Source organism: Brachypodium distachyon, chromosome 1 (assembly GCF_000005505.3).
Source record: "Brachypodium distachyon strain Bd21 chromosome 1, Brachypodium_distachyon_v3.0, whole genome shotgun sequence".
Classification (NCBI taxonomy): Eukaryota; Viridiplantae; Streptophyta; class Magnoliopsida; order Poales; family Poaceae; genus Brachypodium; species Brachypodium distachyon.
The window spans coordinates 11,886,859-11,898,992 of NC_016131.3; the positions used below are offsets into that span (position 1 = coordinate 11,886,859).

The 12,134-nt window shown below is 44.3% G+C and overlaps 1 protein-coding gene across 2 annotated transcripts; it reads left to right on the top strand.

Annotated features, from left to right (window-relative positions):
* The first annotated feature begins 2,467 nt into the window (after positions 1-2,467).
* On the top strand, positions 2,468-11,092 carry LOC100834578 (switch 2). Of its 2 annotated transcripts, XM_003562249.4 has the most exons (8): positions 2,469-3,088; positions 3,260-3,366; positions 3,923-4,841; positions 4,916-5,163; positions 7,104-7,230; positions 7,315-7,590; positions 9,536-9,770; positions 10,675-11,092. In XM_003562249.4, the coding sequence occupies exons 1-8, from the start codon at positions 2,732-2,734 to the stop codon at positions 10,959-10,961; spliced, it is 2,556 nt and encodes an 851-aa protein (XP_003562297.1). In that variant the 5' UTR covers positions 2,469-2,731; the 3' UTR covers positions 10,962-11,092. The 2 variants fall into 2 exon arrangements, with proteins under 2 accessions (XP_014753256.1, XP_003562297.1); XM_014897770.2 differs by lacking the exon at positions 7,104-7,230 and having other exon boundaries at positions 2,468-3,088; positions 7,395-7,590.
* The last annotated feature ends 1,042 nt before the right edge of the window (positions 11,093-12,134 follow it).

A 12,134-nucleotide genomic window follows, 5' to 3' on the forward strand; every position in this document is an offset into this window, starting at 1 on the left:
CAATCTTCCGGCTTAATGCTGCCGTCATACATTCTTGTACCCCTGGGCAGCTGGAAACCCGGGGCTGGTCTCTCCCTCATGATCCGATGCCCAAAGCAACGCGGTCCCGGAGGACCTTGCTCCTCCAGAAGCTCAGACAGATAAATTCTGTCAAGCCGATGTCGGGCATCCAGAGGCGATACCTATCTGTTCCCAACTCGGGCTCCGAGCGGGCCGAGATTATCACGCTCTTGCCTGATATAACCCTCGTCGCCCATAGCCGAGTACCCGTCATCGTAACGGTCATACCGGCGATCTTCACCTCGATAGGGGGGGTTGCGCACGACACCCTGCTGTCCTGCAGCAGTATTGGGTGCCGGACCCCGAGGTCGGTGTTCATGATCAGACGAGTAACGTTTTTGCTGGTCTTGGCGATTGTCGCCGGGACGCAGGCCGCTTCGGCTGTCATCAACCCTTCTGACTATCTGTTTCTCTGCCAGAGCCGGTCATGACGCTCCAGCTGCTTATTCCGGCCAGAGTTTACGCTTTTGTCCCGTTTGCCACGAGGTGAGGACGCTTGCTTGTCAACGCGGCCACCGGCATCTGCAGCCGAGTGAATAACCTGAGACGCACCGGTTTTGCTGTGCATTCTGATATATGCCTCATTCTGCTCATTTGCTATTTGGAGCAGCTCTTTCACATGTAGCTGCTGCTGCCGAAGTGCCTCTCCCGTAAGATTCTGCAACTCCTTAGCCGCAGCCTCGGCAGCCCTGAGATTTTTGACAAGGCTATTGTATTTCAGCTTCAGTGCCGAGGCAAAACTTGCCGATACTGCTGGCGCACCCCTGCCATCTCTTGTCATCTCGGTGTTCAAATTCTTACCACGATTACGCACCTCACCAACTCGACTAGGGTTAGTAAACGCAGTATAACTAAGACCATGGGCTTGGTATACTCACGGAGCGAGATGTCGAGCTGTTTTCGAGTGTGGGCGACATCGACTGCTTCCTTCAGCGGCTTCTGTCTCTCCAACTCCAACTCCGCCTACAGCTGGGCCGGGTTAGCGTTCGACGCTACCGGCGCGGTCAGCCGTTCGATGGAGGCCTGGATCTGTGTTGGCTTTGGCGGCAGAGCCGATGTGCCGGCTTGAGCGGCGAAGTTCTCCGGCTTCTCCAAGGGGAGCTTCGCCGTTCTGGCGGACTTGGTTGGGACCGCGCCACTTCCTGCAACGTCCCTTCCCGCATCAACGCCATGAGCCGTCACCATGACCTCCACACGGTCAGCAGGGCAGTCGGCGTGCCAGCCGGAAACCGTGCAGATGGCAGGTGGATCTTCAGCCATCACCACCTGCTCTGGGTACCTGCGGGGACTGTCAGTAGCAACATAAATCTCGTGCAAGCCGAAGTTGATGAAGCGTCCAGCGCAGGGAAGCGTTGCGCCGTTGAAGCAGCCCGCGTTATTGTCGATGAAGCCCAGAGAGCCGAATCTCTGGACCAAACCAGAGACCACACGCTCTCCGGTGACGAGAAAGCTTCCTGTCCGGATGAAAACTCCAGCCAGCGCCGCTGCTGGTCCCATGGTGGGCGCCAACTGTCGTGGTGGTGTCACGGCAGATGTCATAGGATGGCTTAACTTGGGGCCGATGGACGAAGGAGGAACCGGAGGAGGGAGGACGTGAAGGGAAACACGCACAAATCACACAAGCACACACGGATCTACCCAGGTTTGGCGGAGCCCTCTTGCTGAGGTAAGACTCCTACTCCTGCTTTGTTATATTAGCCGAGATAGGCAAGCTCAACAATGCGCTCCTTGAGCTGTATTCTTGAGAAAGAAGAAGAAGAAGGGGAAATCCTAATTGTCTAAGTGCACCGCCCTCCTTTCCTACAGAGAGGTAAGGTTCTATTTATAGGCCGCCCATGTCACACTTGCATCCGGGCCAAGTCTAACGCCATTTTCCTTAGGTCCCGTCGGGCACGCGGCTTGGTTCCCTCCCGGTAGCACCACAGGGGACAAGACAACTTTACTTTTCCCTGTTACCCTGTAGAGCTATCCTCTGCCGGTTTCCGTCAGAAATTCTCTTTTGGTGCTTTCTTTCTGCAATCGTCTGACGCCGGTACGCAGGCGCTGACTGTTTTTCCGAAATGATGATGGCTCACTTTACTTTGCACCGCATGGTCAGGATAAGACCGTTGAGAGATCTCGCTTATTGCCGAGATCAAGGTGCTCGTCCTTATTCTGCAAACTCATAAGACAAAATAATCATGCCGGCATACGTCCGGGATGCCGGCTTAGTGTTAGTTCTGGTTTTACGATGCCGGCATATAACTATGCCGGTTTTGTCTTCGTCGTCTCGGCTAGAGTTGTGTCGCCGTGACCTACCCGGGTCATCCCCCACGTAACCTTCGGTACTTACGGCAATCAAGTTTAGAAATTTAAATTGTTACAACGATCAAGCTGTAGATTTCTTTTTACTCGCCAAAACGACTCGATTCTTGTCTTCGCTGCAGTTGGACTGTTGGAGCGCCCGATGCGTCGGCGTCCGGTAAGCTGTTAGCAGCCGCCGCCGCTCGCGGCACGCCGACCCCGCCTCCGCGACTGCAGCCGCCTCAGTCCCATCGGCTCCACTTTCGCCTACTCCTCGGCACCCTCAACGCCCCGCCCAGGTGGAGGGCGTTGGATCGGTCACAAAGGCTACGGAAAGGATCGATTCGTCCTCCTCGATTGCCGGCGACCACCGGCTCCGATAATCGCCATGTCCCTCCACCGCCCCAAGGAAACACTCAATCCCTGCTCTTCCTCCGCGCACGTCCAACATCGACCTCGGTCGCCTCCTCTCCCTCCACGGAGGCCCCCGAAGACCTCCCTCTCGCAACAGCTACTCCGCCTCGAGGCCTCCTTCCCCGCCGGCGCCCCGGCATCGTCCCCACCCAAACCGCTGAGCCAGAAGACAGCGGAGGATGCGGCGGAAGTACCGACGTCCTCGTCGGAGGAAGACGTGCCTCCCCGCCCCCAGCGCCGTCCGCCCCCGCAACCAGCGTCCAGCCTTGAGTCCCGCGGGCCCTACGAGCCACTTGTGCTCTCGCAGCCCGGAGAACACCCCGTCGTCCAGGTTTCGTTCTCTCCTCGCAGTCTCTGGTGGCTAGGTTAAATTCGGAGTTCCTCCTTCATAGGGATTCAAGCTGCAAAATAAAACCTAAATATTTGTGTTTAGTTTCTGGTTGCCATTTTAGTTAGTATCGTTATTTTAACTTTGCTGTAATTTTCTTGTGTCTGCTTGTAGGTGCCCCCATCAATAAATTGCAGGCTGCTCGCGCATCAGAGGGTTGGTGTGAGGTTCTTATACAATCTGTATAGAAACAACCATGGAGGTGTGCTTGGAGATGACATGTAAGGTTTGACACTTGTTATGTTACAGTATAAGACTGTCATTAGTTTTTTGTGTCTGAGCTTAGCAACTGCGCATAATCAACAACTGCATGCAAAACATTGTATTTGACTGCAAAACCAAAGGTGCATTCTTGAATAGATTGGAAATTCTCAACCCCTTTCCCTTAACTGCAGAAGGTGGCTTTATGTATGGTAAACTTTGCACAAAAGAGGATGGATGTGGAGTTTTGTCCTATGCCTCACTTTTTTGCCATTATTTTCTTTTTGTTTTGGTATTCCATGGCAACATGCTCTTGTTAAGTTCTGTACTTTATACTACCAATATACTTCGGAATATCAATAAAAGGCCTCTTATGCAAAAATTTATAGGATCATTCAGGAACCTTTCCGAACTCCCATTGGAGAAATGTAGCTCAGCTTATAAAGTGGTCATCATCCACATGACTTCCCACTTATATATGCGATTAACGTAGCCATAGTGACAATGTTTCTACTTCATACAGTTGTCGTGCATTCCAAAATTTTAATTAATTTCTTTTGCTATGTTATGTTATAGGGGTTTGGGAAAGACCATTCAAACAATAGCTTTTTTGTCCTCTGTTATCGGAAAAGACAATGACAATGGTGAGAAATCAACAGACAAAGGAAAGAAGACCGGTCCTGTACTCATCATCTGTCCTACATCAGTAATTCGGAATTGGGAAAATGAATTTGCTGAGTGGGCAAGTTTTTCTGTAGCTGTTTATCATGGCCCAAATCGTGACTTAGTTCTTGAAAAAATTGAATCTCAAGGACTTGAGGTACTCATTACCAGTTTTGATACTTTTAGGACTCGTGACAAGCTTTTGTGTGCCATCTCATGGGAACTTGTGGTGGTTGATGAGGCACACCGTCTCAAGAATGAAAAATCAAAGTTATATACATCATGCTTGGGAATTATCACTCAAAGGCGTTTTGGTCTCACAGGAACCATAATGCAGAATAAGATAATGGAATTATTTAATGTGTTTGACTGGGTTGTACCTGGTTGCTTGGGGGATCGAGAACACTTTCGAGCATATTATGACGAGCCCTTAAAACATGGTCAGAGGTTAAGTGCTCCTGATAGATTTGTTCAAGTTGCCGATGAGCGCAAGAAGCACCTTGTCTCTGTTCTACGGAAATTCTTGTTGAGAAGAACAAAGGAGGAAACTATTGGACATCTTATGCTTGGTAAGGAGGATAATATAGTTTTCTGCAGAATGAGTGATGTTCAAAAGCGTGTTTATAGAAGAATGCTGCAACAGCCTGAAATACAGATCCTTGTAAATAAGGATCTCCCCTGTAGCTGTGGAAGTCCTTTTGCTCAGGTTGAGTGTTGCAAGAGAATCGAGCCAAATGGCATTATCTGGTCTTATCTCCACAGAGAGAATCTGGAGGGCTGTGCTTTATGCCCCTTCTGCCTTGTTCTTCCTTGCCTTGTGAAGCTTCAGCAGGTTATTTCTGATTCTTGTAATATTTTGGATGGTTTCATTTTGAAGTTATGTCTAACTTAGTTCCCTTCCTGTAGATTAGTAACCATCTGGAACTGATAAAGCCCAATCCAAAGGATGAGGTTGAGAAGCAGAAAAAAGACGCTGAGCTTGCAGCTGCTGTGTTTGATACAGATATTGAATTAGTTGGCGGTAGTGCTAAAAGTGAAAACTTCATGGGTCTCAGTGACTCTGAACATTGTGGAAAGATGCGTGCACTGGAAAGACTTCTGTCTTTGTGGGCATTGCAGGGTGACAAGATTCTTCTTTTCAGCTATTCTGTCAGGTGATTTGTTTATTTCTGTGCTAATTGTCTATTCAATAAAGAACTAAGTTACTAAAGGTACACATTCCCATCTACCTTAGCTATCCACTCACCCATTTTGCAATTATGCAGTTAACATGTTTTATGAAACACATCAGAGCCTTCTTGGATTGCAAGCAGGCCCTTAGTGTTTTTTTAAGGAATCTGTAGGAGAGGCCGAGAGGCTCCGCCAGAGAATGTAAGAAGAGCAAAATACACCCAAGGGGGGCTAGACGCTTAGGTTCTAGACCCAATCAGATCTGACCAATCACAAATGGCTGGACAAATTGTGTCCTTAAACACCTCCTAAAATAGCAATCAAAGAAGACGTGATCTCTGTTCTCAAGACATCCATCATTGCAAAGAACACATGTACATGAGTGGCGTTGGATCTGTTGTAGTGCCTCCTGGTCATCATACCTTGAGTGTTTAACTTGCACTGACGAGCAGTAAAGCAAAAACCTTTAGTTTTGGAGCACATTTACTTTTCTAAACCCAATTAAGAATCCTGTTCACCACAGAGTTTGTGAAACAGAAGGTATAGAATTTCCAAGAGGAAAAGGAAGCACAACCCCCCAGGATAGGCTGCAACTCAAGGAATTCCCTAAAAGCAGGCTCTGAAAATGGGAGATTGAAGAAATCCAGCAGGTTCTCAGCAGCAACCACTGATCTAACCGCCACCTCCTTGTCCTTTGCGAAGGAAAAACACTGTCAGAGCTCCGTCACTCCAGTTGTCCGTCCAGAAGAAAGCAGTAAGTCGTCTCTGATCTGGCACCATGAGAAAGCTTTGGACTTTGGTGCTAGCTTCATAATCTTCTTCCACCGGAACGAACCCTTGACAGAAGCAGTGAAGGACATCAAGTTTCCATGATACACAGACCAAACAAGGTTAACCCCATGGGATTTGCTGGTGGTTGAAGAACTTTTGCAAGTGCTTCCTTTAGTATATTATTTATTTATTTCCTCAAATTAGGACTAAGCAAAATTTTACCAAATCTAATAGGGAATTAATTATAGCAACAGAAAAAGAGCCTTTATTTTGACTTTCTACCAATCAAGTCGTTCATATTCATTTAAAAGAAAAAGAATCATTCATTTAAAAGCAAAATAATCACTAAAGCTCATATCAAGATTGCACTGCTTCTATTTGGCAAACCCTTTTCTTCGATCAGTAGTCATTTGTAATTATCCACAAATATTTCAATTTGTTGCCATTTACTGAAGTGCAGCTATTTATACCAAAATGATCTCAGGTGGAGTATTTTCGTTTTAATCTAGATTTGTACCTTTGACAATGATGATAGTATGATAAGATGATGGCCAGAGTTAAAACTTCCGTAACTTGTCAAGTTACACCACCTTCCCCTTATATAGCTTGTAGTGAACCCGAATTGAGCCCATTTTGGAGCATAAAATAAGGTTTAGGCAAGCCCTAGCTAGTATCAAGTATGGTGCTCCTCCCTTTCTTGATGTAGGCTATATTTTGACAGTTCAAGTGCAAGCTTTGGCCATAAATTTATTGTACAGTATATTGTTATTGATTATAAAATCACAATTATAACAAAATGCTTTTGAAGACGAAACCATCAATATCAATTTTGTGTACACGCACATTACTGTATTGGTTCCTGGTCAAACTTGAATTCGAGAAGTCAAAACTAAAGTAATACACCTTACATAATGTAACACAGGGATTAAATTATTTATATGTAATCATCTTTCATTGTACTTGTATTTACTTCTGGAAAGTTTTCTTTCTACTCCCTCCGATCTAGACCCGTTTCATTGTGTAGGTACATGCGTATCTACACAAAGCTGCGACAAGTAATATGGATCGGAGGGAGTAACAAATCGTTCTTTGGCCTTAAGTATCATTGTATGGATAACTAATTGTCTTAGTTCATGTTAAAATTTACAAACAGGATGCTTGACATACTAGAGAAGTTTCTTATAAGGAAGGGTTATTGCTTTTCTCGCTTTGACGGGACAACACCCATGAATGCACGCCAATCACTAGTTGACGAGTTTAACAAAAGCCCTAGCAAACAGGTGAATTCGTGTTGCTTGTATTTCGGTACCTATTTTGTGTGTAGAAAACACAGGCAATTTATGTTGTGAATCACTTTTCTCCAGATTTTCCTTATATCTACTCGGGCAGGTAATTTAGGTGTGAACCTTGTCAGTGCTAACCGTGTAGTGATATTTGATCCTAGTTGGAATCCTGCACAAGACTTGCAAGCACAGGACAGATCCTTTAGATATGGACAGAAACGACATGTCACAGTGTTTCGGCTACTTGGAGCTGGTTCCCTTGAAGAACTCATTTATTCTCGACAAATATATAAACAACAGCTTTCCAACATTGCAGTCTCAGGGAAGATAGAAAAGCGTTATTTTCAAGGTGTGCAGGTAATGCCGGAATCTTTTCTGAATTTTTACAAGATTTGTTGGATAGTATGTACTTACTTGAGGTATTTTGGTTGGTACGATTGTGTCAAGCCAAGGACAAAATGTGATGAGGATGGGGTTTATTTGGCTCAGTTCACTTGGCAGATGTAGAATTTGGGCAAAATTTCTTGATTCCGCACATTCTCTTCTCTCTTTGTTATTCACATACAGTGCTCCTGTCATGGGCATACATCCCTATAGGGGGCGCAGCTCTAGGTATGCAAATAAGGGACAATATCACACTAGTATCTTCTAGATTAGTTAGGCAAAGAGATTAAGATAGGAATATTAAGATATGGTTTGTTAGGAAAGTAGAGATTAGTTTCTTGGATGTCAAGTTGAGTCCTCCCTACAAAAGGGCACCCTGTAATCGTTATGAGGCAAGTAAAGAATACATTAATCTAGTTATTATCCCCCCTGCCCTTGAGGTGCGGCTACCGTCATGGAGCTGTCGCGCCTCTTGGGTCCAGGGCCATCCCGTACAGGCCCTAGAGCTATTATCCCCCATGTCATGGACCTACACCATGACAATTTGGTATCAGAACAGTCGATCTCCACTGCGCCTGAAGCCATGAAACTCTCTCCTTCCACCATGATGGAAGCTACATATGATAGGATTCAAGCTGCGCTGGAGTAAGTACAAGACCCGCTGGCCAAAGTTGAAGCTACGCTCAACAGATTACAATCAATATATACCAACGTCCTCATGTGGGTGGAGCAACGGAAAGCAGCCACGCCAACAACCATATCCCCAACAGCTGCAGTGCCGCTGATCTCGTCTCCTTCTCCATGGCCTTCACTGCCGTCTGCCGCTGCTGGTTTCATCGGCGCTGCCCCTATGGGCGTCACAACTAAAGCCAGCACTGGCAGTAGTGTAACCTGTGACAGCAGCGTGTTGGCCTTGCAGAACGCCTTTGATGCATCACAAACAAGTTGGCATTTCTCCACCTTCTTCATTTCACTAGGAAATATCTTTACAGATAGTATCGAAAGACATATGTCCTACCCAGCAATGTGTATCACCTTAGCTGCCTGCTCACTTGTAACAGCTTTCAACACAGTGCCCAATGCCATATCAGTTTCCCTTTTATGTTAGTACCATAGTCCATTATGTCTCGTGGAAATCTCAAGCCTCCTAGTCTCATCATCCTCAATTTACAGTTCTCTCACTTGCATCGATGTGGCATAGCCTGTTGCTCGCCCTTTCTGTCTCACTTGTGGAGGTTCAATATACAGTTCTCTACTTGGCCCTTTATGCTACAGCACGCACACAGCCATATACTCAATAGCAAATCACAGTCAAGAATTAGAGTCCTAATCTTTGAAACAATAGGGATGTTCTTTCTTGTGCTGCTGTAATGTTTTTTTCCATATCACCAAATGCACTTTCATGATTGTGTTCTTTAAAAAATCCCATACTTCCCAAATATGTGTTTCTTTCATGATTGTGTTTTGCCTTCTGACTGAAAATTCAGTTATTACTTGAAGGATGACCACATTATATTCAGAAATCTGTTTGGTTCAAAGCATTTAAAAGTAAACACAGTTCAATGTCAGCATTTCTAAGCACATCACTTGTAGATCAATGATGAGTTCCCCCATAATGCAGAGTATTCAAATGTCAGAACTCGTAAGTAATGCAAAGTCACTGGACGCATAGTTATTGTTACGATGTGTATACGTTGTATCGTCCACATGATAACGTCGTGGATATTTATTGTTAGATGACATATAGAAAGAACGGAGAATGACAACTGCATAATGTGGCACATATCTGCATTTATTAGTTTAATTTCAACTTGGGCTATTAGTTTGGGTGCGTATGGATAAGAATTAGTTGTTTTCTTATACTAGGGCTCTGTCTACTTTGAAATTTCAGCTAATTTGGAGTGTCTTTTTGTTTCAGGATGACAAGAAATTTCAGGGCGAGCTCTTTGGGATCTGCAATCTGTTCCGTGACTTGTCTGATAAGCTTTTCACTAGTGAGATTATTGAGATGCATGCAGAACATGATAAGGGTCAAACGTCCGAGTCAACAGGGATAAGAGAAATAGTTGACACTGATTTATTTGGTACACATGAGAAAATGAAACCTTCTGTGGCAGCAATAGATGATGAAAATCAGACATTGGCTCGTTGTGGTAAGTTAATATGTCGGTCTATATCAGTTGATGTAATGCCTTCTAATATGCTGTATGAAAAGCTTCTATGATCCTTAATCTTCCTCCGTCCGCGAATAAGTGTACGTTTGCATTTGTCCTAAGTCAAAAAATTTAAAGTTTGACCAACTTTGTACAAAATACTAGCAACACATATGATATCAAAGTTGTATATTGTGAAACTATATTTCAAGACGGATCTAGTGATATTAATTTGATGTCATAAATGATGCTACATTTTTTTAGAAAGTTGGTCAAACTTTAAAAACTTGATTTAGGACAAAGACAAATGTACACTTATTTGCGGACGGAGGGAGTATGTGGTAAAAAAATTGGTAATATCATGCTGTGGTGAAAAAATGGTATATTGAAAACTAGCAATTGAACATTTCCTTTTTATGTGATCTTTTCTGAAATACGTTAGTTTGAATTGTTATGTGTATGCGTATTGTTCTATACTTGCAAGGCGGTGATCCAATTTTCCAGGCCTGCTGCAGTGCTACCCAACTTATTTGTTCATAATGATTGGTCTTGCAGAAATCGATCTCTTTTCTTCAGACAACTTATTAACATTTGATGTTATTTTACAAGCTAGTTAGCAGTAGCACTACCATTTTTTGCTTACTAGAGTCGAGGTTTGCAGTTTCTTAGCCTGATGGGTTGTGTTTGGATCCTGAATATATTCAGTGTGGTATATCTGCCAAAAACCAAGAGACGGTTCCACCCTTGGAATTCTTGCTGTAGAGAATATACTAGTCTTCCTGTCGTATTGGCAAACTAGATGTTGCCTGCCTTTAAGCTCATGTGACTTTTGAGTCCTTCTATCTCCACTCATGGGTGCATTTCCTGTTATTGAGTACTAACAGAGTTTCTTCCCTCTGAACAGGAATAGTATATGCTCACCGTAATGAGGATGTTGTGAACACGAGGACAGACCAAAACAGCGAAAGAATTGGTGCTGCAACAGATGAATGTGTCCAGCAAAGTAAGGACCAGATAAAGCATAGGGCTAAATCTTGCTCAGTGGAGGAGCACAAACGGAAGGAGTTCAGTCGTGTTGCAACTTGTATGGGTATGAATGACCTTGAGTTCAGCACGTGGTTGCTATCCGTCTCGCCTCTGCAGCGACAGCAAGTACTGGACAATTATAGGAAGCAAAAGAGTCATAAATGATGCTAGCTAGGAGTTTTTTCTTTCGTTATATTTCGAAGACACCCAGATTATTTTTAGAGTGAAGGCAATCAGAGCTAGTGTGGAGCTTTCACATATCGTTGGCTCTATATAAAGCTGTTCTATCGTATTTTGGTTCCCTCTTGCAAGAAGGTAGCGGGTTTAGACTTTAGAGGTCAGGGCTGGTAAAAAAAATGTATACTTCTTAGTGGTTGTCGTGAGAGACGTCTTGTGCACTGGCTGATGGCTTAGTGCTGCAGGATTTTCGCTGATGTTGGCCCTTCTAATCCGGGTCATTTAGCCAGGGTGCTGCCGCCGAAATCTGCATCTGTGGTCCCTCGGCATCAATAAAATCCGCCCCCCTAGGTCCCCTGCTGGCTGCTGCCCCGATAGACATATTGACATGGCGCTGATAGTTCGTCCCTTTTCAATTTGCCTCTCTGTGCTCAAGGGTTTCAAGGGTTTGATGAGGTCTTGGCCATCATTCAATCTTGATTCCAAGGTTGATACCTGGACTTGTCATGTGGGAGCTCTCTCTTATTCCTCCCGAAAATACTACAAATCTCGTTTTAGAGCCTTTAGTCAGATATGCTTGCCGGACGGCTCCCTTGTCTTTGCGTCATGGAATTCTACCCCGAGGCCACTTATAAGCTTTGTACATATCCTGTTTTTAAAAAAAAAATCATCTCAATGTAGAAGTCCATGAATTATTAGTCAATGGCTTGTCATAACCAAACAAGAATACATTTTACATTTCTGTGAGAATTATACATGATTTTTTTTGCAAAAATCAGATTTCAAACTCGGGCTGTTATACTTGCTCCAAATAGAGACGCAGCTAAGTGGACAATTTCGGTTAATTCGATGTATGAATGTATAAGACTTTTTCCTTTTTCCCTCAGAAATCGCAACCAAGAACTTCATCAGGTTATGTTGAACAAGAATAACCTTTCAAAAGAAATTGGAAAGGAGCTAAAAGACCCATTTTTAATAACAAGATAGACACCTCAACGTTTATCGTTGTTACAGTGCAAACAAACAGGGAAACGTTGTGGTGATTATTGCACTGTTTTCTGAATGGATCTATTATTTATAGCTGGTTCGTATGGACATATATATGAAAAATGCTCGTTGTGCGCTAATCACGATTTGGTTGGTTGCTTCTGAGGACGGAAG